Source organism: Dreissena polymorpha, chromosome 4 (genome assembly GCF_020536995.1).
Source record: "Dreissena polymorpha isolate Duluth1 chromosome 4, UMN_Dpol_1.0, whole genome shotgun sequence".
Taxonomy (NCBI): Eukaryota; Metazoa; Mollusca; class Bivalvia; order Myida; family Dreissenidae; genus Dreissena; species Dreissena polymorpha.
This window is the reverse complement of record NC_068358.1, coordinates 110517929-110545166: the sequence shown is the minus strand read 5'-3', so window position 1 is coordinate 110545166 and position 27238 is coordinate 110517929. Positions and strand designations below refer to the sequence as shown.

The following is a 27238-nucleotide window of genomic DNA, read 5'->3' as shown; positions in this document are numbered from 1 at the left end:
GAATTGTTATATTTATTTTCACGGCTTCTTACTGACGGGCAACGTGTATTCTGGTACGGTTAACCAAATATTTACAATGAATCTGTAGTCACAATCGTTGACGCAATGTATGAAAGTTATACTGTAACGTAACACATTGATTAAAATTGGTCGACATCTGCGACGAATCGTTCAAATCTAAATCAGTGTTGTATAATAGACTTCAATGTAAGATAATTTTGCACAATGACATTAAACCCCATTGTCGGAATCTCAAAGATCATACATAACAGCGGTGAGAGTACTATATCTAATAAAGGACATAAAATAACGCGAACAACCAAACAAAAGTGGACCCATTTCATAACAAAATGTTACGATATTGTAGGTAATTTCCATGATCAACATGTTTGTCGTAGATACCCGATCCAAGGGCAACCATTTAGTATAAACAGAGAGTCAAATTTGTTTAAGGAGATTCAGCTATTATATACATCGGATTCATTTAATTGTGAATCGCAGGGCAGGCCCGTAAGAGTCTGGCTGCCGCCGTAATTTTAATTATTGGACTTTAATATTTTACGATCTCGAAAGTTACTGAATGTATTTTATTTATTAGAATATTTTGAGGACTTGTTTATTAGCAGAATAAAATCTAAATGAATACTTTATCGGACTTGTGTATGCATTGTCATCCCTTCGAATTATGTTACAATACTACTGTTAATATGTTACTCGATTTCTTACCAATACAAACAACAAACAAACGCAAAACGCCAAAATACCGATATGGTTGTTTTATCTTGTGAACAACTTAAACATAGTTGAATATATGAATCAATTCAAGCGTAAAATGTCTGCAACACATGTATGTAATAAATGCAATTTAACGTTCAATCTTAATGATAAACGAGTGTTTGGCAATGTTTTTCACTTAACCATACACATGCGTGCATATTCTCAATATATTTTATACTGCATTTTGTAATGAACGCTTTCGTTCAACTGTCAGAAGCCAGCAAGAATAACACTGCCATAAAAGATTATATCAAAAGTTGCCCCACGTCGTTCCTATGAGTCATGCTATTGAACAATTAAATGCAAACAAATGGCGTGCGCATGTTTGGGACCATTTACACTATAAAAATGCGTATTTTCGAAAGACGTAGCAAACCTTATTTATATTATTAAGTATTATTCAGTATCGGCTCACCTAGCTTTAAGCTACGGTTAAGCAGCCTCCACTTCTCTTCGCCCTCGGTGACGTCTTTCTCTGCAAAACAGTCCCTGTAAATCACTTACTCCACATTATGCATTCCATTTCCTTAGTAGATTAAATAAATATTAGATCACGTAAAAAAGACAAAAATGTACAAAGTATGTCTGAATAAGTGATTAGTTGTTTGTGTATTACTTATCAATATAATAAGAGTGATGAGTGTGTTTCAAAATCCGAATTCTATATAATTTTATGTTAATCAAAATTACGAAAATAATTGACATGTTTTTATAGTTTTGATTTTATATTTTGTAACTTAAATATGTTAATTTCTAGTTATCTATATACCTATTTTGCTTAATCAAAATAGTTCCATGCCTTATCTCATACTTTATCAAACTATTTAGGGTACAGTTTAGTTCATTTTAAACAGGTTTTAAGTCGTAACGATATGTGTTTTTTTTAATATTACGAACATGCAAGAACAGTTCATTTGAGATAGTAGCATACTAAAATAAATTTAATCCAGGACTCATGTGAAAATATCGACTTTGGTCGCAACGTTTGTTTAGGTATATTCGCGTGTCGAACGACAGAATTCACAAAAAGTGACAACTACAATAATATCGTATGTGTTGTGAACATGCGTTATTTGTCTTTTTTTGCAAGTTTGTTAGAAGTCTAACATATCACTGAATGTGTGACATTCAAATAAAAAATATCTTGTCACATATGTACTTGGTAGGAAAGTAGATCTTAGATAATGAGAAATTTTAACAAGAATAGGGGCATACAGTTGTTATTTCAAGAAATAAACATCTTGTCCAGAAGTAGGATATACCAATCTGCAAGTCAAGAGTTATTTTGATATTGATTATTTCAATTGATGTTTGTTGTAGTAGCCTTTACATTTTTAATCTATCCAAATTTAAATCTGTTATAAAATTGATCATAATTGATACGTTTGATGTTTTCTGCTTTAAGGTGATACTCAATTATACTTTGAAAGCACATGTCTGCAAAGCTACAATGTTTTATTAATGTTGTGTTCATTGATCTGAATCTCAGTATTTTAGTTCATGTATTGATTAGTTTTAATACAGTATTTAGTATTTATTTATTACTGTAGCCTCTCTATGTCCTGCAATCAACAACATGGGCCACAATGGAAATATTGGGATAAGGGATATTGCTCTTTTTTGTAATCCTTGGCGCTGGTGTGCATGCCATAGTGCATTATATGCAGGTACTTTTCAATAATGATTGTTTTTTTTTACTTCATATTGTTTTATGTACATGTTGTTTTAATGTATTGTGTGTATGTATGCTATCATCGAAATAAATTTATTGGCGTCGCACTGAAGTGTGGCGACTCGTATGTAATACTTTTTTCGCTTTTGGGAGGATAAGTTATTTTACGGATCAATGTATATATTTTTGTTGTCAGAATATCTTGCATAGTGGTGATTTTTTTAGATCATTTTGCATAATGAAAGTAAACCCCATTATCGGAATCTCTAAGATCATACATAACAGCGGTCAGAGTACTAGATCTAATTAATGAAATAAAATAATGCGAAAAACGAAACAAAAGTCGACCTGTTTCATAACAAAATGTTACGTTATTGTAGGCAATTTCCATAATTAACATGTTTGTCGTAAATGCAACTTAACGTTCAAGCTTAATGATACATGAGTGTTTGGCAATGTTTTTCACGTAACCATACACACGTATGCATATTCTCAATATATTGTATACTTCATGTTGTTATGAACGCTTTCTTTCAACTGTCAGAAGCCAGCAAGAAAGATGTGGAAAACCTTATTTATATTATAAATTATTATTCAGTGTCGGCTGAGCTACGGTTAAGCAGCCTCCGCTTGTCTTCGCCCTCGCTGACGTCTTTCTCTGCAAAACAGTCCCTGTAAATCACTTACTCCACATTATGCATTCCATTTCCTTAATAGATTAAATATTAGATCACGTAAAAAAGACAAAAAATGTACAAAGTACGTCTGAATAAGTGATTAGTTGTATGTGTATTACTTTTAAATGTAACAAAAGTGATGTTTCAAAATCCGAATTCTATTTGTTTATGTTAATCAAAATTACGAAAATTATTGACATGTTTTTATAGTTTTGATTTTATATTTTGTAACTTAAATATGTTGATTTCTAGTCATCTATATAAATATGTTGCTTAATCAAAATAGGCCCATGCTTTATCGCATACTTTATCAAACTATTCAGGGTAAAGTTTAGTTCATTTTAAACAGGTTTTGAGTCGTAACGATATGTATTTTTTTAATATAACGAACATACAAGAACAGTTCCTTTGAGATAGTAGCATACTAAAATAAATTTAATCCAGGTATCATACGTATATATCGCCTTCGACATCTTGTTCGGAAGGAGGAAATACCAATCTGCAAGTCAAGAATTATTTTGATATTGTCATATACTTTCGCGACCCACTTAAACTGTTAATACAGTGTTGTAAATAACATATTCTATTGTAAAAAAAGATCACTTCCAACGGCCTTGCTGTTAGGCTAGGTCTTTAGCGACGTGGTTAGAGGTTCTGGTTATCGATCGGAAGACACTTATTCAATCCCCCTTTGGAGCTTGGGATTTTTTTCTTTACTATCAATAACATAATAATGTTACATACTTACATATAGTATAAATTATCGTAAAATAAATAGAATTACTATGGACACACCTCAGAGAAACCATTGCAATATCCGAATTTGTCTTATTCCTTATAGTCTCCAATCAATGAGTGCAGGGAAAATATATAGAATTATTAAAATTGCATTTCCTTTATAGAATAGTACATACATTCAAGCATTACACACAGTACTAAGAAGTTCATTTGAATTTCATATATTAATTTGGCAGTTCATATACAGATCAAGAACGCAAAGAGATAAGAGCGACTACGTTTTCTGTATCTACAGAAATGGAAGAAGTAGAACAAGAGGACATTGATGCTGATGGACAAGAAGGAGAACAAAAAGTTAATTTAGTTAATGAAAATCAAGTAGAAGACCAAATAGAAGCTGCATCTGATCTATGTCCATCTATGGAACCCTAAGAAAGAAACCAGTTTGGTTTCAGCAATTGTCAAGAGAGGGGAGAGCAACATAACCGGATAATTGTATTTTTATTTGTTTTTAAAATATTTTTTAGTGAATTTATATGTTGTCTTTAATTAATTTTGCATTTGTCTTTATTGCAGATTAGCTTGCTCTTTGGAAACAAACCAGCGACAGTAAATACTGTAAATACTAGACATTATTATGAGGAAATGTGGTACATAATCATAAAAATAACAATGCAATAACAGTGACATGGTTAGAGTAGTAAGTAATTGATTACTTATTAGAAGTAAAAATTGTACTGTGATAAGTAGAAATACTACTAGTTTGGTATCGGTGTTGTTTCTGTGTTTAACACTTGTGAGCATAGGTTCAAGTCGTGACGACTTAATTTGGGGAGAGGGGGAGAATGTAACAGGTCTATAAAATTAGTGTTGTGTAACCAATTTCTTGTATGTAAGGTGGTGTATCGGTTGTGACTAGTTCGACACACAGAAGTTCCGGTTTATGATGCTTGGTTTTATATTTCGAGATTAAAGGCTTGAATATCAATAGGAATCTTTCATTTTTTATAACATCTTAGTGACAGGTATGGTCATCTTTGTGTAAAGGTATCTGTTCCTGTGTATTTCCTGCATTTATGGCCCAACTCGCTTCTATTGGTTGTTGCACATCACTTTCACCTTGAAATATTAATATTACAGCAGTCACAGTGCTAACTTCCCAAAGGCTGACAGAGACCAGGTCGAGAGTAGCTCTTACTCCGTAAGTAATATGTGCAGTTTGTCAAAGTAACGATGTATAAAAAATATTGTTATTATCACTGTGTTGTTTTAAGGATACCGATGTTTTAAAATAATAAATATGTTATCTAACTATGCCATTTGTATGGTAATATGTTGATTGGAACCACCACACAGCATACCATTATGTTTTAAAGATGAATATGAGTTTGATGTGCATGTATAATTATTAAGTATGGTTACCACGGTAACCACCTATAACTTGTAACCTTATTATTAAATATGTGTATTGAAAATTTGTATATTTTCAGGACGGTCAGTAACAGATCAGTTTCGACGCTCATATATTTATTGTATATCCACTCAATAAACTTGTAACTGTCAGTGCCGTTGTTGGGATTCTGCCCCAGATTTTGGAGCTGCCAGTGTTACATTATTCTTTATAATGTGTGTACTACTTTAAATAATCACAACAACATATTTAAAAATTGTGGGGGCAAATGGAAATTACCAGAATAAGTGACATAGTATTTTCTACTTCATTATTACAAAATATATAACATATATTAATGTCAAAAGTTGTCATTATGAACGTATTGGATTTTGTTCCCACGATTATGTGAACTATTCAGCAATTGACCCAATTGATCTATATTTCCTTAGTAAGGTTGAACAAAGGTACATGCACATTTTTCAAGTCAATATTAAAGGAATTCGGAGTTCCATTTGATAACAAAAAACTATAATGTAACTCTTTTGAATTAAACTTGTATAATATAATTCTCTTCTTTAGGGCTTGTTACAATTTTCTTAATGTTATTTGGTAATATAAGACATTAAGTTTGTTTTGGCAAAAGTTGGCATGTCTTCAAAATTTCGAATGTTCGGTTTATCTATTTATTATGTTAATTAATCCGTGGTAACATCGGAAATTACTTTGTTTCGCAATGTTTATCCAAAGATTCCTTTGGAATAAAACAATTTCTTTCAATCATGATATCACTCACAAAATTAATACCTCTTTTATATAGACTTTAAATCTAAATATCGCTATTGTTAATTGTAATATTATAGTTATAAAATAGAGACATATACAGAAAATCATTAGAGTTTATTATTAGCTGCTTTTTAATAAACAAAATACAGTTTTCAAGACATCAAGCCAAAATTTCATTTCCAAGTGTAAAAATAATTTTCTGCGACAATGTTAGAGTTTAAGATATTTTTATAAGCTAATTATGATTTTACTAGTGAATAACTAATTTACTTTGTCTGACACTAATCTGTTAAGCCATGTTTTTGCATGTATTTTTCAAAAGAATACATACCGGTATCTATCATATTTAACCCACCTACGTGAAATAATTAACAATTACAGTTGAAAGTAGCATATAATTTTCTCTAAAATAACATGGTACAGCTCTTTACAAAGGTGGTTGACGTATTTCCAATTTTGAACAAGCCACTATGTTGTCTTTGGGTGTTATTTAAAGTGTTGCTTTATTTAAAAATTGTGATGAATACAATAAACAAAGATTTATAAAACAAATACCAGTTGTTTACTTGTAAAGACTCCATGAACTCAAAACTAAACAATATAAAGATTTTACAAGGTTATTGAAGACAACTCTGAAAATCGTGGGATAAAGAGATATTGCTCATTTTAAGGATTTTCCCTGTAACCACAATGAATCTACCATATGTAAGATATTTCTTCTTCGTATCATTTAGTTGGGATTTTTAGAATCTCATCTAGACACATGTTACTTTTGTCTCGAAGACATCATTTGAAATCACATTTTAATCATTAAAAGCATTGATTGTTTCGTTTTTAGTTTAAGAATAAAAACAAAATTTTATATAACATTTAATTAAATAAAACTTCCCACAGATATGCAATATAAATGTGAAATTTAATAAATTCTTCAATTTAAGAGACCAGAACATATCATTTCTTTATTTTAAAAATATTAGTTACATTGTATATATAAAGAACAATTAGGAGACACTCATTGAAAATATTCATAAAAAAATAATGCCAGCAATTAAATTTCTCCAGATTATATCATCAACAGGCAAATGCCTTAATATTAACCGACTGGAAATTAAATCGAAATCTGAAAGAAATCAGAGGAATAAGGAACTTGCTAAATAGAGCATTCCTATTTTTCTGGCACAACATCTTTTAAGGAGTGTTGTATCAGATGAAGAACTCGGTAAATTAACTCGGTAACTGGACAAGAAAAACAAACAACACAACACTGAGCTATGACAAATCACACAGAGTATTCTGACGAAGAATATTTTAACCACATAATAGTTAAAAACAATATAATTTATCAATTTAAAATTCAAGAAAATTATACAAAACTGGTAGAGTATTGCAATAAAAACAAATGTTTCCAGAAACCTATAGTTTAGTGGGAGAGTGATAAAAGAATGTCAACCAATATTTAAATTGAACATACATTAATATTGGTTAGGAAACAATGAAAGGTATTATCAACATTTCTGAACGTTTAATGATAAAAAAGGGAGTTTTTTTGTGATAATTGTTTTTTTGTGTTAGTGATTTTCGTTTTTATACTTCATTGTCCTACTTTTTAAATGTTTTAGCATTATACAATTATGTTTAAATATAACATTATTATAATTGTGTTAGACTACAAAACACATTCTTGGAAAACTTTCTTGGAAATAAGAATAAAAAACGAAAATAGCCCTTCCTGAGCTTATTAGGCCTATATCAAGTAACTGAATGTCACTTATTATCTATATGTACCAAGCAATAAACCGTAATATTAAAAAAAATCACTTAAAAAATATCGCATTTTGGTCTTTTTTATACAGTAGTTATAACATTGTAAGATAAGCAAGTTACGGATAATAATGAAGGTGTTATAGTGGGACTAATGAACAAATCATCTTCTTTAAAACACATATTTCATATTTCCGCTTACCAGCCTGTCTTCGACGACTCAATTCCTCTTCTTGTTGCGCGGGTCGCTGATTGCGACCTTGAATATCCGGTTCCGGTTGGCGCCACAGATATAATACTTCAGCCTGAAAAATGACCATATTTTATAAGCATTCAATATTTTAGTTATGATTGGATTTTCACGTGCCATTTAACGTATAAAATTTTATGAACAGCATCATAAGAATTATACACATTGACGTATGTGATAAAACGAACATTAAATCGAAAGTATGTGTTACAATTTTTATCTTAAAAAGTCATTTTCCCACTACATCACAATTAATGGGAGAGTTTTAAAAACATGTTTTTAATGTTAACTCAATACATATTTTTTACACTAAAGTACCTAAATTGGAAAAGCAATAGTTTTTTTATATATATTTATTATTAGACATACAATTTATACATGTATATGATCACAAAACAAAGTGAAACCATGTAGCAGCAATAATGTTCAAACATGTTATACAAGGTATGCTAATATATACCTTTTTGACCGTGTGGTTTCCTTTAAATTCAAAAAAGGTTAATATGTATTTTTTGTTTGATCGTTTGTGATAAGTGTTTCAAAAATAAGAAAAACAGCACATTATAGTTATGAATAAGGATGAATTTCATTAAAGGGGTACAAAGCATACTGGACTTGTTTATGAAAGTTTAACGTGCTTCCATGTTTGTTCAAATATATGAAGTGTATCTTATATAGGGCTATTTCTTTTTCAATTTGAATCTTCAGTTTTAAATAATTGATAAAACAGTTCATTGTAGGTATTTGTTTTCTGTATTTCATGCTGAATATAAAATATTTCATTAATATAATTATGTAATTCACAACGTTATTAACCACTAGTATTTTGAAGGTATTTATCCCTAAACTGATGTTGAAGAGAGAAGTTTAACATTTAATTGTTGTTTCTCTAGAAAAGTTGTCTATTGATTCCATAGAGATTGAATATGTTTACACTCCTAGAAAAGGTATTCTATTGTTTCAATATGTTCTCTACACATATCACATAGATTTGTGTTAGATAGGTTGCACTTAAAAATGTATATATTTATAGCTATGATTCTCTGGATGTATTTATATTGAAAATTTCTCAGTGTGCTATCAGAAGTTGATTTATATGGCATGATGAATATTTGTTTCTAATTAAATTAATTTTCACAAAGAAGGTTTTGCTATTTAGTTTGAGCTTTAGAGATTTCGACAGGATTTTTAATTTGAAGTGTCTAAAATATTTTGTTCGTTTTGGTTTGGTTTGCAATTGTATTTTCTACGAATGTTTTTTGAGTACATGGTATGTTATTTGTAACAGCTTTAATATGTACGAGTATACTATTGATCAATGTGTAGTACATTAGGTATTCCGAGTATGTAGCATAAGTTATCAAAAGAATAGAAGTCGTTTATTCTTTAGTCGTACAATTGATCTACATATTTTATGTTTCGTTCGAACCAATGCTTATAGAAAAACTTTATTGTCAGTAGTTATGTCTTAATTGTTCCATAAAATGATTTTACTGTTTATTTGGGTTTCTAAATTATGAGTAACTTTACACCATGCTGATAGAACATTCGATAGAAATATGTTTTGGGTTGAAATTTCATCTACGATATTATTGTCGATTTTACATTCAAAAGTAAGGAGTCACCATATGTTTTTAGAATTTTCTGGTAGAATAATTTCCATTTACTCGTATTGGTATTATCTAAATATCTTTTAACCCAACTGCATTTGATTGCATTCAGGAATGAATCTATATCCGTTAGTCTGATACCTCCATATTCTACTGATTGAATTTATTGAGTTCGCTGAATTTTATCAGGTTTACCGTTCCATTTGAAATTAAATATTTTAAATATTTAATTTTAAATATTTTCTGATTTTATATCTTCAATAATATCATTTGGTGGGTTTGGGAGAACTGTTTGTGTATACATCAATTTAGTGAGTGCAAACGTTTCCAACATGGTGATTTTTCCGATAAGTGTAAGTTTACGATGCTGCCATGTTTTTAAACATTTTTTTTATAATTTTGGCAATATGTTATAGAATTGTTTCATTTTCATTGTTTGTTAAGGTTATTCCTAACGTTGTTGCTTTATCTGATGTCCAGTTGAATTTTATTTCTTTTTTAAGATGAATAATACTTTGTTTAAATTTACCTACTCGTAGCACAGTGCATTTACTTTTGTTTAGTTTAAGACCCGATGCCATTCCAAAAAGGGTAGGCGATTCATTAATAAATGAGTCAAGACTGTCATTTAAAAAATAAGTTGCATCGTCAGCAAATAGGGACTGTTTAATTTCTTCGTCCGGTTCTCGCGATATTCCCTTATTATGTTGATTTGATTGGAAATAGTGTGAAAGATACTCGATGCGTATAATAAATAGCGAGGATGAAAGTGGACATCCTTGTCTTACCGCTCGTTCGATGTTAAAGCAATTTGAGAAAAAGCCATTGTTAACAATTATACTGTTAATATCGGTATAAAATAGTTTAACCCATTTAATTAGATTTTTACCGAAATTCATATTTTCTAAGCAAGAGAACATAAACAAATGATCAAAGGAATCGAATGCCTTTTCAAAGTCTGCAAAGAATATTACACCAGAATTATTTGAATTGTTGCATAGTTTATGCATTATTGTATAAGAAGAAAGTTTTCACCAATGTAACGCCCTTTACTGAAACCAGATTGAGATCTTGAAATGATTGATTGTAATATTTTTAAAATTCTATTTGTTATACTTTTAGTTGCTATTTTATAATCATTGTTCAGTAAAACTCATCAAGCGCCAGTTTGACAACGATTCTAAGTTTTTTCAAGGTTTTGGAATGAGTGACATTATACCTTGTTTTTGTAGCGAAGTTAAGTTTTCGTTTTTAAATGAAAAGTTAAGTGAATTTTTATATAATTACCGAATGTCTTATACAATTCGATTGTGATGCCATCAGATCCTGGACTTTTGTTATTTTGCATTTCTTTTAGTGCCAATCCACATTCATATTCATTTAGTAATCCGTCGCCCAGTAGTTTTTCCTCTTGATTTAAAGCATGATGTGTATTTTTTTTTAAAGGGTATCATTTTGAACATGTTTTCGTTTATTGGGGGTTTCCAAATATAAACATTGTTCTTCTTGTATTTGAGTTATGTTTGTTATATCTTCGCCATTGACTACCAATTTGTGTACAGTTTTTGTTCACTTCTACGTTTTTCGATGTTTGCGAAGTATTTTTTTCATTGTGTTCAACATGCTGTGCTGTGCACGCACGTGCTCGTAGTATTATTCCATTGAGATGTGTAGGATAAATTCCTTCTAATACTTGTTTTGTTGATGTTATTTCATTTTCAATGGCTTTGGTATCGTTTGTGTTTGTTTCATGTAATTGTTTTTCAAGTGTTTCAATTATTTTGATGGTTTTAGTTTAAAGTTTGTGTGTTTTTTTCAATGCTGTGTTTCATTAAAGGAATATTCTGCTTGGGCAGTACATAAATCACAATTTACGACATATATTTATATTAATAACAATTAAAAATGAATCTGTTGAACTGAGTTACTGACCATGTCGTCGTCGTCGTAGGTCTGGGCCACGGTGACCAGTTGATGCCGGATAGAATCTGTCGTCGGTTCCGTCTGGTGCTGTTTAAGAGAGGCCACCACCGTCTGTTAAAGAAAGCGTCGAAGAGCGGTCAATCGGATGTCCAACATCTATTTGGATTTATTGGAACGGAACCAGCAGAATATATGAATATTATATGATTTACAGTTGTAATAGTATTTTTCTGACACAGATATCCCAACTCGAACTGTATTTATGGCATTGACAACATGAATTATAAATTAATGTTCAGATATATTAATGGAAAGGCAATTTACATTAAGAATTAGCACCTTTGTAGCCAGTAAGTATCGATAAATTCCGTTGGACTCGCATCTTTTTACAATAATCATTAACCGCAATCGTAATTGTTTGTCATGGTCTTATGCAGCAAAAAAACACAAAGATATCATTTAAAAATGTTAATAAATGCATTCCTCAAGAGCGAAATTCGTGAAGAATGCTTCAGCGAAGTTTCTAAGGCGAAGTAATTTCGATGATCTCAACGTATAAATGGGATATCGGATTTTGATTGTTTAAACTGGCGTGTAATAGTGTTTAAATCATATTATCAAAGGTTTAAAGATGGAATTCAAATAAGCCGATGACAGAAATGTTATCCAATTAATTTGAAAAGTAATATCATTTTTGTCATATGTTCGCAATAAACAGAGCTTCGTTAGAAGTAAATAAAAAGATACTTCGTTAGAAGTAAATAAAAAGATACTAATGCACATGGTTAACATTGAAAACATTTACTAGTTTACTATCAAATTACCCCAATACGATAATAATTAATATAACAAAGTGAATATACTATGCCAATTTGTTAAGAAATCAATAACAATTCAAATACTTATAATCTTGTTTAACCATTCATTTATATCCTCTTCAGACGAGTGTATGCTTGTTCTATGAATTATCCATGCGTTCACATTTTTTTTTGTAATTTGTATGTTTAAAGAAATAAAATTTAAACGGAACACTTACATGGTAGATATGGTATCGGCTGAGGACTCGGGCACACTTTCTGTCCATCGTTTTTCCACCAGTAATGCTAGAAATGAGTTCCAGGAATCCCTAGAATAAAGCCACACGGGTTTTGAGTGAAGGCTGAACTCTATTTCTATATGTGAAACTGCAACGTGCTTATTTGTATTTTATACAGTAAAAATTACACCTTTAACAAGACAAAATCAATTTAAAGAAAACTTGTCAATGCATTAGTTACCATGCAACATATTACATTTAATACAGCACGTCATTATATATTTGTAACTGAACTTTATGTCTAAATCATGTAATGCTTGCTTTATACGAAAGTAAACTATTTTTTTTTACTATGCCTGATTTTAATTCTGCACCGCGAGGCTTTCAAAGTCGTCAATTGCGTGTTTAAAAAAATAATTATCCCAGCCAAGTAAACAGTTTAACAACAACGTTAACTACAAAATTTTGACTATATCTGATTTTTATTATGCAAGGCGAGGCTTTCAAAGTCGTCAAATGCGTGTTTAAAAAAATAATTACTCCAGCGAAGTCAACCGTTAAACAACATAAAACGTTATTGACGTGGTTGAATGTTGTGAATAAATGAACAATTTTCTTAGTAGACATGTAAATGATTTCAATTTATCTACTTAAAACATTTCTATAGTTTCGTGCTCCTATATGGTACTAACTGAATGACACTGCTTTACTATAATGGACAGATTACGTAAGACCTATGCAGAAAGTGTACTCACGTTGTCACTCTGTCCCACTGGAATACAGAATACCTGGGTCAGTGTCATCTGGATCATCATATTCAACGACTCTAAGGTGACGTTTTGAAGCTGGTAAATTAGTCATGAAGAAGATACATACAGTGTAAAATCATATCATCATACGTAGCACTACCATATCTGAAGCTTCTCACGAAAAGCTAAAAGACTGACAGGTGTTTGTAACAGGCTCTCTTGAATGGTAAAGCCAAAAGTAAAACAGAAACAATATAAGATAATTTTTATCCATGAATCTCTAAATCGTTTTGGTAGTCAGTTCAGTCGCAAGAAGTAATTCTGGAATTACATTACGTATAGTTTTGCCTGTATTTCTAGATGGTTGAGAAATATTGTTTTAAACAATTAAATACCAATCTGTACCCTACGCATTACCGAAAGGTGTCTCAACAAATTGAACAAAAATAATCAAAATATAAGTTTTGGTAAAGGCATTGATAACGACATGTAAAAATCTTCCAAAATGTTAAACTGCTCATACATGCTCCCGTTCATCTGGAAAACAAAGGCCGTCTGTGTGTCCGGTTATTCGACCGTCTGAAATCAGAATCACTCGAGGTGCGGCTGCATGACCACCGAAATCCTTTATACCTTAGAAACATACACGAAGGTTAGTTACTGTCATCAATAACAAACGATGATAATGTTTTTTGTTGTTATCATCCAATTAACGGATTAGACGTATTGTTTGTTTTTGGTAACATTTAATATCAGCTTGTTTGTTTCAAATTTAACGTAAGTGCTGCTTGTGTCCCTGATAGAAGAGAAGTACAAATGTGCTTTGGTACATCTATTATATCAGTTGTTGTCATCACAATCCGATGATATTTGCTTGGTAAAGAACAACCCAGTTACATAACGTTAAGCTCACCACATCAAGATGTAATTAATTTTAATCTTCATTGAATGGATTTTTTTATCCATATTTAAAATTTATTGGATCTATGTTCATGACCATTTTGCAATTATAAACAAACTGGACACAGTTGATGGTAGGTATTGTGCGTTGTGTTGACATGGGTTGACAAAAACACGTTAAGTTTGCAAAATATTTTGATCAACTACAGATACTAAGTTTGCATGTTTACCTCCATTTTCTGCTTGGACTATGCTCTGCGACAACCTAAGACCGAAATGGAGTTTGCTTGGACCTTCCGCACACAGGCAATCTGTAGGTAAAAACCACAACTTAATCAAGCTGTTTTCGATTGCAGACAGTAAATACAATAGACACAAAAAACAAGCATATGAGATTCCGCATCTTACAGTCACCAAAGTGCCGTTGTTGAGGAGCCGACTAAACGACCACCAACCATTGAAGGGAAATATTTAGCCGGAGCTTGTGAGCATGCATATTTAAAGGATTAATTGATAAGAAGATCCAACATGCAATCACATCCAAAATGCGATCACATGCTAGGTCTGCATTTAAGCTACAAACATATATAATTAAAGAAATATACCCGAATAAAAAAGTCAAGTCAAGGTTAAATGTCGAGACCTGTTTAAGTTTTCAAGATACATGTTTAAGTTTTCAAGATAAACGTCGGTCCAAACTGAAAGATTACGTAATTTAAACCTATTTATTTTAACTCAATTTCATCGAAAGCCTATGGCTTATTGAAACGCTTTTGAGTGCGTTTCCTGGGCTGAACCAGTACTTGGTTTCTTTTTGGGGGATTATAAAGATCGCCCCCACAGTAAGTGTCGCGGTTTTGGCGCGTTAACGTAACGCCGCCGTAACGCCGCGCCAATTTATGTAACGTTGTTTTATAAGTAACGTCATATCCTATTATTATGTTATTGTTAGTTTGAAATAAAGGAACGAACCTGAACACAACGCATTATCACTTACATCGTCTTTATATTTTGGTGCCGTGACGATTACACTAAAAGAACGATGAATTTACAGAAGTTACGATCAAATAGGGGAGGTACTAAACGCACAATCGATATTTTGCTTGAAAAAATCGACGAAAATAAAGAGAATGGAACGCGGATAGAAATCAACTCACTTCTGAAAAATTTGGAGACAAAATTGCAAATGCTAGAGAAACTTAACGAAAAAATATTATCAAACACCGAAACTGAAGAAATTGAAGATGAAATTGTGGAAACAGACATTTACATGATGGATTTACGCATGACATTAGACACACTTATCGCCGAGCGTGATCAACGGGATACGAGCATAGTGAGTCAGCAGCCGACATTTCATCCCATGGATACGCTGCGTGGTCGAGGGGATACGGGTTTAGGAGGTCAACAGACGACACATCAACCCTTAGCACAGCGTGATCAAGCGGATACGAGGTTGGACATTCAGCAGACGACATTTCATCCCGACGATACACCACTTACACTGGAGAACAGAAATAAACATGCGTTACATAATCCAGTCGATACCATTCATCTGACAGCCGTGCAGCACGAGAGGGTGCCTTGCAGCTTCCAGTTCTGGAAGGAAAGTATACGACGGCTCCCGGGAGGCACACGATAGACGGTCCCCGTATCCGTACGGAGAGTACCTCGACTTGACAAGATCGGAGTACCGGCAATCAAACCAACACAACTCACACGTAAACATCGCAACTGAATTCCCTTTCGTAAGCGGCCTTTCGTACATTGTCGGCGTACCGGAAACACCCACAGCCATTTTCCAGCCGAACCACCCGCTAGATTTCACTTCAATGGCGTATATCCGACGCTCCATCACCTCGCCGCCGCCGCCCACCTGCAGCCACATCCTACACATTCAGTCTACCGGAACAGCTTCTCACACAAAGGCCGCTACGCAAACGTTAACCTTGTGACTCCCTTGTGGCCTAAATATGGTGGACGCTCAGAACGCCCGGAACCGAAATATCCTAGCAGCGCCGACGGCAACCACGAGCGACCGCGGAGCTTCGGCGATCCGGCGGGAACTGCATCGAGCGACAAGACAAGCGTCTCCTCTGCAGAGATGAAGAGCGAGCGGACAGACGGCGGATTGGAAACTGAGACGATTTCAGTTTCCCGGTCGCCGTCGCCGAAGAGTTTTCAGTGGGCAAGCTCCCAGTCACGTGACACGAGCATGCCTGATTTCAGCTCTTCGTCCGACTCCAAGCACTCGTCCGGCTCCGAGAGCGAAGATCAGAAGCCGAACGTGTTGTCCGAAAAGTCACGTGGCGATAGTCCGACGGTGAGTTCTACGGTGACCGCTTCTCACCAAGATTCCCGCGGGTCACCGCCTGCGCAACGTACGCCGTACCACCACCCGAGCACCGGAGCCGCGCCCGTCGGCTTCGGCTTCCGGTACACCTCATGCGCGGATGTCAACATGAGCATGTACCCGCATGCACAGAGAGCACCGGTGGAGCAGACGTACGAGGCGGCCGCCAAGTTGCTTTTCATGTACGGTCAATGGACACACAACCAGGCCAATCGTAAAACTCTATCCGTTTTAGAAGTGCTATGTGGAAGCGAAACCGAGAGAAACTAGTGATGAACATTGTGATTAAACATGCGAGAAACAGCGCGATTAACAGTTTATAAACATGTGATTGTTACAAATGTGATACAAAGTGAACTTTCAAAGACAGTGCAATCTATTCTGGAGTTTAGGTGATTAATCGATACTTTGACAGTAATTGAGATTATTATTTTGACTTATAATTTGTTATTCATGTATTTTTGTTGGATTAACATTTTTGATCAGACTCATTGATATATGTTGCCTAATCATTTGAGGCCCCCAGAATGTCACGGTTTTGGCGCGTTAACGTCACGCCGCCGTAACGCCGCGCCAATTTATGTAACGTTGTTTTATAAGTAACGTCATATCCTATTATTATGTTATTGTTAGTTTGAAATAAATAATAATTACTCATAAAACAACGTTACATAAATTGGCGCGGCGTTACGATTATTCGATTTGAATGAATATCAATTCGTTCATAATTTCGTTCGTTTATGTTGATATTTGTACCGTATGAGGTGTCTTCTTTGGTATGGATAAAACAAATAAGCAACACAACAACAATTACGTAGTGCCTCTCGTATTTTAGGATAGTTGTTCGTCAGATGTTGTTTAACCTCAACAAATGTCCCCACGGTGATAACGGCAACATTTTCCTGCATGTTCAGGTTTTTCTGCTGATGTTCAAGACCTGCAAATTTAATGAAGTTTAAACTTGAAAAGCATTAATATCATAGAAACGCCATCCAAATGATATGCATAACGGCTACAGTTGTTAGAACGATGATTATATAGGCGCCATTCCAGGACCGGTGTGAATAAGCAGAAAATAGGTTAAATTAAATATGTATTTTCACTTTGTCCAGATAGAATACAAACGGTGCGGAAGATAACGTGTTCTTTTTTTTATAAAGATTCCTTGATCTCATTAGTCAAACTATTTTCAACCATAGACGCAAAAGGGTCAACAATGTTAACGTATTGATGTTCTTAAATCATTTGCAATATCCGAACCAGCCAAAAACGATAGACAGCACTCCTAACAACCACAAAGCACAAACAAATCAACACTTGCGCGTCGTCATGGACCCCGTACAAGCTTTCATTTCCTTTCCGATTATTTTACCAGCCATAAAAGTGTCGAGGAATTGCTCTGTCTGAATCATTGCGTCTCCAGCCATTTTACCGGAAGTGTCGACGATAAGCAACGTGGTCGTCCCGTTAGGGTCCTTTTTCAGTGGATTGGATTGGGCTGTAAAACAAACAAAAAACCCTCGGTATTTGATTACTCTCATGAACGAGCATTAGCTTAACTCACGGTCAACCTGTTGTAGGTACATAAACACCTCTCTGATAAAGCGATATATATAAGCGCTTTAACCATTACCTTTGCTGAAAAATCACGGCATTCATCTCAATATATGCTTTCTGAGTACTAGTATTCGACTGATATGCTTTCAATTATAGTGTTACATTAAAGGTGTAAATCCTAATGAAATATATGATTTCCTTCAGATTAATGTTTTAAATAATGAACACATAAATTAAAAAATATATTTATATGGAATTCTAAGTGTGTTAGATATAGTCTTGCTATACAGCTATGCATATACATTCAAACTCACCGCGAATGGTTTCCCACTGCAAAATTCGGCGAATGATGTCGTCGTCAGACCGGTTCTCAATGTTAATTGCTAAAACAGATCTTGAGAGTTGTATTCTAAATACAAATTTCGACTCTAATTTCGAATCTTTTTCTTAGTGTACATTTTGAAGTTTTAATAAACCTGCTACGTATTGAAAAAAAAACAATGTTCCATTCTTCAAATTAAACTGTCAACGATTCTAAGAAGGAAGTAAACATTATATATAAATAAGCCAAATAACACTATTGAAATATACTAAAATTAATCGTTTTGTTTATCGACGACAGTAAATAAACCAGTTCACAATAATTCGAAAAAAGTGAATCAAGAATATAGTTATTTACTATTGTAACGCAAATTACACTAAATATTTAAGGGTACGAATTTAAATTAGTTATTTAAATTATCAGTAAACATTGAACATTTCATATAGTGTAATACCAAAAATGATAATGATACTAAAACTACATTTAATCTAATAAAAAATGTTTTTTTCTTTATCTCTGTCGAGCTACGATTTACTACAAAATGTTTTTTTTATGACGAAATCCTCTTTAACCTTATAAGCTATTATTGATTATTAATATACATTTTTAGGTAGGAATATACTGCCTTTAATAATGAGATTTCATTTTGTTCTGATTGCAGAAGGGGAAACTCGTATATACATGTTGTTAACAAATGTCTTACCTGGGCCTGCTTGGCTAAGCATGTTCATCATATCGCCACTTACATAACAATTAAATGTTTAGGTATAGTATACTTATTATCTGCCATTTGATGTTTATAAAGTCATACATATAATTGTAACACATAAACACAGACCTTTTATATGGAACAAATTACTAGCTTTGATAAATATAAAATATTTGCAAACAAGAAAACAATAACTTAATGCATCGATGCAATCGGAAGATGGCGATCACATACACTAAACTATCGTTTGTTTTCTTAATTGGGTTCCATTGCAAAATGTGGCAATACAAAAACAAACAAATCAGTTCACAAAATATATTAATATTACTGAGTATTAAGATATAAGTACCTTGCCCTCCCATCATTTGCTGAAGCATGTTCAATTGCGCCATCGGGTCTTTTCCAGCTTTATAATAAATCACAACAAGTGTGAAAATTTCTTAACAAATATGTATATAAAACATTTGAAACAGATTCATAGAAAATGAAGGCAATATTGCGCATGATGATACATTTTACTTAAGTAAACTAAAGCTTAAGACGTGTGAAGCTTACTAAATGGACACGAATGAACTCGCAGCCTCTGCAATACGCAGGTGTACTTATCGTTTTGCAGTTTGCAAATGAGTTTATATAAGTTTTAATACGTTTTGTTATAAGTTTCATTAAAATTGTACTTACACCACAACAATACACCGGATGTGCAACACTTTTGAGTTATTTCCTATTCATATTTCCCTGTATATTGTGAAGAGTCATTCTTAAGCACACGCTTCGGAAATAATACTTCTTTATTTCAAGGAAGTTAAACATGTACATTATTGCGTACGATAACAAGGCTATATAAAATGATTATGACATACGTAATAATAATGTTAATATAATTAATATTGGCGGACAACAGAACCAAAGACATGCACGGGTGTCTACATAAAACCGACTTTATGTCACATTTCCCGCCAAGTCTTTGTCGAGGTATTGCATTTGTGACATGGGGTTCGTTCCATCTGTTTTATCAGCCGAAATATGTCATTTATGTATTATACCGGCAACATTCGCATTTAGTTTTCAATATATTCAACACATGTAAGGGCTATAACGTTTTTGTGTCAGCTATTGATGGGATTCATGCCACGCAATCAAAAAACCGTATACAGGGCTGTTTAAGTAATTGGTAATACTAACAGACGATACAACAAGGTGTTCCTGTAATATTTACATAATTTTCTATGTCTTTGTTTTCGAAAAGAAAGCAAAATGTATCACACAATAGATTGCAGCATAAACCACATCAATACGTACCTACTTTTATAGTTGCAATATATAAATCGAATCGAATTTCAATACCTTTTTTTATTTCAAAGTTCACGTGTGTCAGTTATAAAAAAATACAAATAAGCGTTACGTGCAATTGAATTGCGCTTTAATGCTTTGTGTGTGTACAGTCTCCGCCTTAGCAACAATATGTACTTTAAAGGAGGCGCCCAGTTACCTTGCCCTCCCAGGATTTCTTTAAGCATCTGAAATTGCGCCATGGGATTCTGTCCACCTGTGGAATAAACACAGGCCTTTACAACAATTAATTGTTTTAAGATATAAAAAAAAACAACAAACGAATTCGAATTATAATATACATATTTATGACATCGTTAAAGATTAAAACATACTACAACTGCTTTGGGTAATTAATTTTCCAAATTTCCGATTCAGTGCGTTTGGACTAGTATATAATAACATGCTTCTAAACTATTTACCACACACTTTATAGTGGTAGGAGTATTCATTGTTAAATAAAAGTGAACAGATATACCAATAAAAAAGTGCCGTTGCCATTTGAAGAAACCTTTCAAAACTGAGGGTAACAATAATAGTTATAATGACCTTTGCCTCCAAGCATCTGCTGAAGCCTTTGCATCTGTGCCATGGGATTCTGGGCACCTTTTAACACAACGAAACAAGCCTTATAAACAGTTGATCGTGTCAAACACACTTTTCTCAAATATTTAGGAAAAATATATCTAATAATACAACTGTTTTTTTGACAAAGCTGTTTATTTCGAGACTAGCTTCTTCAGAATAACAAGTAAAACATTCGTAAATATTATTTAATAAAGGGACGTATTGCCGGTAATTAGGCAATTCTTTAAAAAAAGTATTACCGTTTAAACGTTGTAGTAATTGGTTTCTTGACAAGTATGTCTCGTTTTTTTTATAAACAACATACAAACAACAACATTTGTATAATACACGTCGTTGTCCGGGAACGATTTTTGCGGGCGCGTGGAAACATTTGTAGTAATGTGCATTTTATAATTGAAATCTATTTGAAGTACCGATATACGCATGTAAAATCTCTTTAAAAAGACATTAGTATAGTGACACTTTAATTGAAGAAGGCTGTGTTTGTAGGCTTTAGCTCAAACCTCACTCGAGCGTGTATCAAAATAATGTGTTTGCACTGCATGTCTTCTCAATGACGTCATTACTATAAAACGTTTTGAAACGAGAGAATATGAATTGATCGTATACATTAATACATTACTGGATGTTACATGTGTATACCATCAGCATCAAACAAGCAGAAATTAATAGCATATTTGATTTAAGTATTGTTCAACAACACATTTATAACTTATATTTTAACCTTCACATATCATGTACGCCTAAGTACCTTACCTGCTCCACCCCGGTTCTGTGCCCCTAACAATGGTGATACCTGGTTTGCTGGAGAGCTTCCTCTACCTGTTGTAAATTAATACAGATATAAAAACATAACGACTAATTAAAACATCTGTTGCTCGAAACGGCGATTGTGGGGATTTCCATTGATAGACAACAATGTGTTATATACAAACAAACAATAAAGTATACACACCTGTCATTATAATATATATCAAATAACTTTCAACATGATAATCAATGATCTTCACATTTATAAGAACACAAACAACTTGTGAAACTCTTGCGTACTCATATACATAGAAGTCCCAAAATAAGAACGCAATGCAGTTAAATTACATATTTATATTGCACATTTGAAGAATCATACTATAATCGAAGTATCTTACTATTATGGTTATGTACTCATCGGTTTTCATTTTAACCCATTTATGCCTAGCGTCTAGAAAAAAGGCCTTGGCAAACAGCGTAGCCCCATGATGCGGCGTCTCATCAGGGTCTGCGCTGTTTGCTTAAAGGAATTTCTGTAAGGAATATTATAATCATATAAATAAATATACTAGACGTCCCTAATTTTGGAAATAAATTGATCCAATTTAGAAGGATGGGACAGTCAACTAGGCATAAATTGGTAAGGTATTGATGAGTTGCTATGAAACGTCTCACCAAACCGGTATAAATCCTTAGCATCACAACTCGTTGTTAATTGAAAGATGAACAACTTCATATCGAAAATATATCATAATGAAATGATAAAATAAAACATGATATATATTTAATAAATACATATCGTAATTAAAATATTTCTTGATGTGTTTAGATATTTTTCAATTCGTTGCATTACCTGCACTACCAAGGTTCTGTTCGCCAAGGAACGGGGCCATTTGGTTAGAAGGAACACTGCCTCTCCCTGTTTGTAATGAAGAAACATACACTAAGAACAAAAAAAAACAAGTGCAGAAATGCACAAAATTCAAACACATTATGCGCTATACAGTGTGTTTAATTGTAGAGACTAAACGTAGCCCCTTGTATGTATAGCCCTGTATTGAAAATAAGAACAGAGTGTATGAAAGATGACCCTACCTGCACTGCCTAGGTTGTGTCCGCCAAATAATGACGACATTGAGTTTGATGTAGCGATTACTGCTAGAAATAACGGATAGACGATGCATTAAAGTGCTGGTTTCTCGATTTTACGAATACTTCATTGTGTAGAATACATAGTTAAAAGCATTATTAACCAGATATTTCATATGTTCAATATAACCACTAACCTGCACCACCAGGATTGTGTGCACCCAATGAAGAAACACTTTGGTTTAAAGGTGCGCCTCCTGTCGCTGTTAAAAATAAATATAAATAAATTCGTGTTCAATTTGAGGAAGCAATAATTAATTGTCCACGTACATTAAATATAACATTATCAGATAGTTAGAGTATCCATTCGTATACTGTCTCTGAAACGTATACAACTTGAATACGTGTTCGAGATTGATGCAACAATGACTCGTCAATGACAGCACAAGATATTTATATGTTATTACGAGTAAACTGCCATCAATATTTTAACTTGTCCTCAAGAATGTTCGACTGTTTGTGTATCTGTTGAAACAAACTCGATATGTATATGCACCAGCCGTATGTATGGATCATATGCAAACACTCTCTAAAACAGTTACCTAGTATAATTACAGGAATAATCACACTCTAGAAACATCACCAGCAGAGACTGTCTTGATAACATCCGCTAAATTGTATTTGGAGATGTCACACATGACTACTTACACGGAAGACAAAACATTCGGCTCAACATTAAACATAAACACGATGAAAGGCATCTAGTTTTAAGACTTTATTTATACGTACCTGCCGAAGCCTGACTTTGGGCTCCAAGCGACGGACGCAACTGGTCATTGTGCGCTCCTCCCAGTCCTCCTGTGTAAATCCCAAATACTTATGTAGGTAGTAGTTAATGTAAGGAACAGTGTAAGTTTTTTTTTCATTTAAAGTTTCACTTGAGCCCAGATTTATGGGCATGTATTAAACACACAAAAACAAACTAGTTATTATTAAATGATACTGGGCGTTTATGTTGAAGTATCAAAAATACTCAAAATCAACGAATATTTCGCAAACTATTTTGTAAAATAAAGTAAACCCATACAAAATCAGTGTTCTTATAGCAATTGCCAAACTTTCATCGATAGATGTTGTATCGTAAACATAGCACAATATATTTCATTTTAATGACCTCTCAAAATAGTAATATTGTTAAAAATTACGCTACGCTTATTAATAAACCATGTGAAAAAAGAAATACTTATAATACATATTACGATTAGTGTAGGAGTTTTGGACTATATTTAGGCACAGCCTCTCACTGTATATAGTCGTTTTTAAAATACCCAATACTTTGTTTTACAATGTACCGATATATTTTTGTATGTTTATAATCTGAATGTCCCGTGACTTTGTTTTATGTATATTGTACGTTACATTTAATGTATACTCATGGGCTTATTGCCTACTTTATTATCAAATAAACTAAACTTTGTACCGGGTCTGAATTATTACAAAATGATGGGTAGTAACGAGTCGTTATGTTTATCATACCTCCACGCCCTATTTGTTAAAGAAATATTAGTAATACGATTTAATCGCTACAACTCTGTATTTTAAGCGGGGATGAATATGTTGTACGACGTTTGGCTTGCTAATTATAACGTCTTAAGCACTTGCGCTAAATACTGTTTGCTGATTTTGCTGTTAAATAAAGGCTTCTTAAAAACTAATGAACAAATGAAACACTCTTTGCACATCAAACATTTATTTCGAAATGTTCCACTTAACATTATAGACACACCAGGAAACGTTGTAACTGTTCCTAAACAACGCAACCTTAATTAACTTCGTCGTCGAATCCAGTAATTAGTTCAAATCCTCTACCCAACCCCATTCCTCTGCCACGCCCTGAAATGTGTGACGTCAGCATATACTCATTATCGGAACCACGAAATAAATTACGTGGTCAACACATTATATACCAGAAGATAAGTATTGATGCAAAGCTTCAAAGGGCGTCGGGAATTTCAGTGTAAAAGGCATCCAATGAAGTTACATGGAACGATTTTTTTCTACTGTAAATATTAATATATTGGCCGATTATTTTAAACAAAATAGAAAAAGATACTGGTATAACCATTATCTATGATTTTGTGTTATAACCCCCAAATAACCATTATCTATGATGTTGTGTTATAACCCCCATATAACCATCATCTTGATTTTGAATATTTCTTAGTTAATTTTATTTATATTGGTTTCCTTTTTTACTGTCATCCGTGTGCAGTTTTCCTTAATGGAACAGAACTGTGTAGGTTTTAACAAATCTGCTTCATCTTGTAAGCGTAATTTCATATTTTTCTCAACTTCAAGGGGAGATGATTCTGAACTTATTCTTACGTTGCTCATTTACGATAGGGGTTGAGTACTCATTGATATGAAAACACTGTAAAAGTTTTAATGTGTTTACGAACCCACCCACACCCTCTCACACATATATTTTATGGGAATACTAAAAACAAAAAGTGGTTACAATAAAACAGCATATTTATTTAAACTAAAATGTCTACATCAAAACAAAAAGTTAACATAGAACACAAATAAAATAATTTGATTCTACTTGGGCTCGAACCTTGAGCCTCTGACATGCGAAGCGAGCGTGTAACTACCACACTACGACACCGCTTGAAAAAACACCTAACGAAGATATTTATAAGCTATTAAGAGTCGGTTTAAATGTAAACCCGGTAGTTCAAACGCTGGATAGTGAGCGGGGTTAAAGGTCCATACCAAAGGGTCCATACCACTGGCAAGATACGGGTCAGGCCTGCGGCCTTCTATATGTGGTCCTTAACAAAAACCTGTAGGGGGACTTCATAGTTATGAGACTGGGGTGCTGTGATGGTGCTCCTCATTGATAAGCGGCTGCTTCCTTTAGCAAGACTCATTATTACAATAAATAATACGTGTCGCGCTGCGCGCTCTATAGCGCCTTTATTAGTAACTAGGTGGTTGCTAGGATAGTGGAACAAAGGTTTTTATGTGTTAACGAACCCCCCCCCCCACCCTCTCACACATATATTTCATGGGCATAATAAAACCAAAAAAATGTTACAATAAAACAGCATATTTATTTTAACTATACTGTCTTCATCAAAACAAAAACTTAACATAGAACACAAATAAAATAATTTGATTCTACTGGGGTTCGAACCTTGGACCTCTCACATGTGAAGCGAGCGTGTAACCACTACACTACGGAACCGCTAGAAAATCACCTTCTAACTAATATATTAAGGTAGTGGGAGCCTAATGGGTACTTTTAAGAAACATTGTTTCTTTTATTATTTTTATATGTTTTTTATTTCCACATAGTAAATTCTATATCACAACTAATTGCAAAAGTTTACAACTTTTTACCAGCCGGTTAACTTTTTATACTTGGTTGAATACACCTACCCTTTGACTCGGTTGGGCGTTTTCTATGGATTTAACCTATATCCAAAATATATAGTTTTTTGTAATATGATATACAGTTTAGTTTATTAGATAATACAGTAGGCAATATGCCCATGAGTATACATGAAATATCAAATACAATAAGCAAAAACACAAAGTCACAGGTCATTCGAATCATAGACATCAAAAATACATCGGTACAATGTAAAGCAAAGTATTGGATATTTTATAAGACAAAATACAGCAAGAGGCTGTGCATAAGTATATACAAAAGTCCTACCCTAATCATAATACGTATTATAAGTATTTCTTATTTCCCATGCTTTAAAAATAAACATAGCTAAATTTTTAACTATATTGCTATTTTGAGAGGTCAATAAATCTATAAACTTTAACATATTTGGTCTTACGTAATAACATGGTTTTAAATAAGCTTTTCTTACATCAGTATATAATGTACACTCCATAACAAAGTGGTATTCGTCTTCTAAGACATTGCATAAAGTACATTTTCTTTCTTCATAAGGAATAGCTATTGGTTTTTGCCATCTACCCGTTTCAACTTTAAGCTTATGTGCAGAGACTCTTAATCTAGAGAGTGCCATTCTGTACTTTGGGATATTTACATCACTTAAATAGGATTTAAATTTAAAATCGGATATTAATATGTATGTTTTTGCTCTAGTTGATTCACTCAATTCGGTTTTCCAATTTTGTATAAACATATCTGTAACTCTTACTCTAAAAATTTTCAAAAATATTTCTACATCCCCTACCCCTTGGTTCAGCCACACATCGTTAAAACCACAATTATCTAATAGACTT

General features: G+C 33.2%; 1 protein-coding gene across 36 annotated transcripts in view; it reads right to left on the bottom strand.

The window, feature by feature from the left end:
* Nucleotides 1–27238, bottom strand: part of LOC127876067 (PHD finger protein rhinoceros-like) — an 88548-nt gene that overhangs the window by 20113 nt on the left and 41197 nt on the right. For 19 of the 36 annotated variants that reach the window (XR_008047631.1, XM_052420962.1, XM_052420963.1 and 16 more), the window contains 16 exons: nt 22976–23038; nt 22734–22799; nt 21887–21952; nt 21092–21148; nt 20703–20759; nt 19560–19616; nt 18494–18562; nt 17995–18120; nt 17437–17559; nt 14500–14580; nt 13893–14002; nt 13376–13465; nt 12621–12710; nt 11594–11695; nt 8004–8106; nt 1193–1252 (listed from right to left, as the gene is read on the bottom strand). Coding sequence is in view for 35 of the 36 variants with exons in the window: in XM_052420962.1 (XP_052276922.1) it covers nt 1193–1252; nt 8004–8106; nt 11594–11695; nt 12621–12710; nt 13376–13465; nt 13893–14002; nt 14500–14580; nt 17437–17559; nt 17995–18120; nt 18494–18562; nt 19560–19616; nt 20703–20759; nt 21092–21148; nt 21887–21952; nt 22734–22799; nt 22976–23038 (1320 nt within the window). In the remaining variant the exon portion in view is untranslated. Of the gene's footprint in view, nt 1–1192; nt 1267–8003; nt 8107–11593; nt 11696–12620; nt 12711–13375; nt 13466–13892; nt 14003–14499; nt 14581–17436; nt 17560–17994; nt 18121–18493; nt 18563–19559; nt 19617–20702; nt 20760–21091; nt 21149–21886; nt 21953–22733; nt 22800–22975; nt 23039–23166; nt 23233–23758; nt 23828–27238 lie in introns of all 36 variants that reach the window. The other 17 variants (XM_052420936.1, XM_052420956.1, XM_052420937.1 and 14 more) reach the window with 10 other exon arrangements.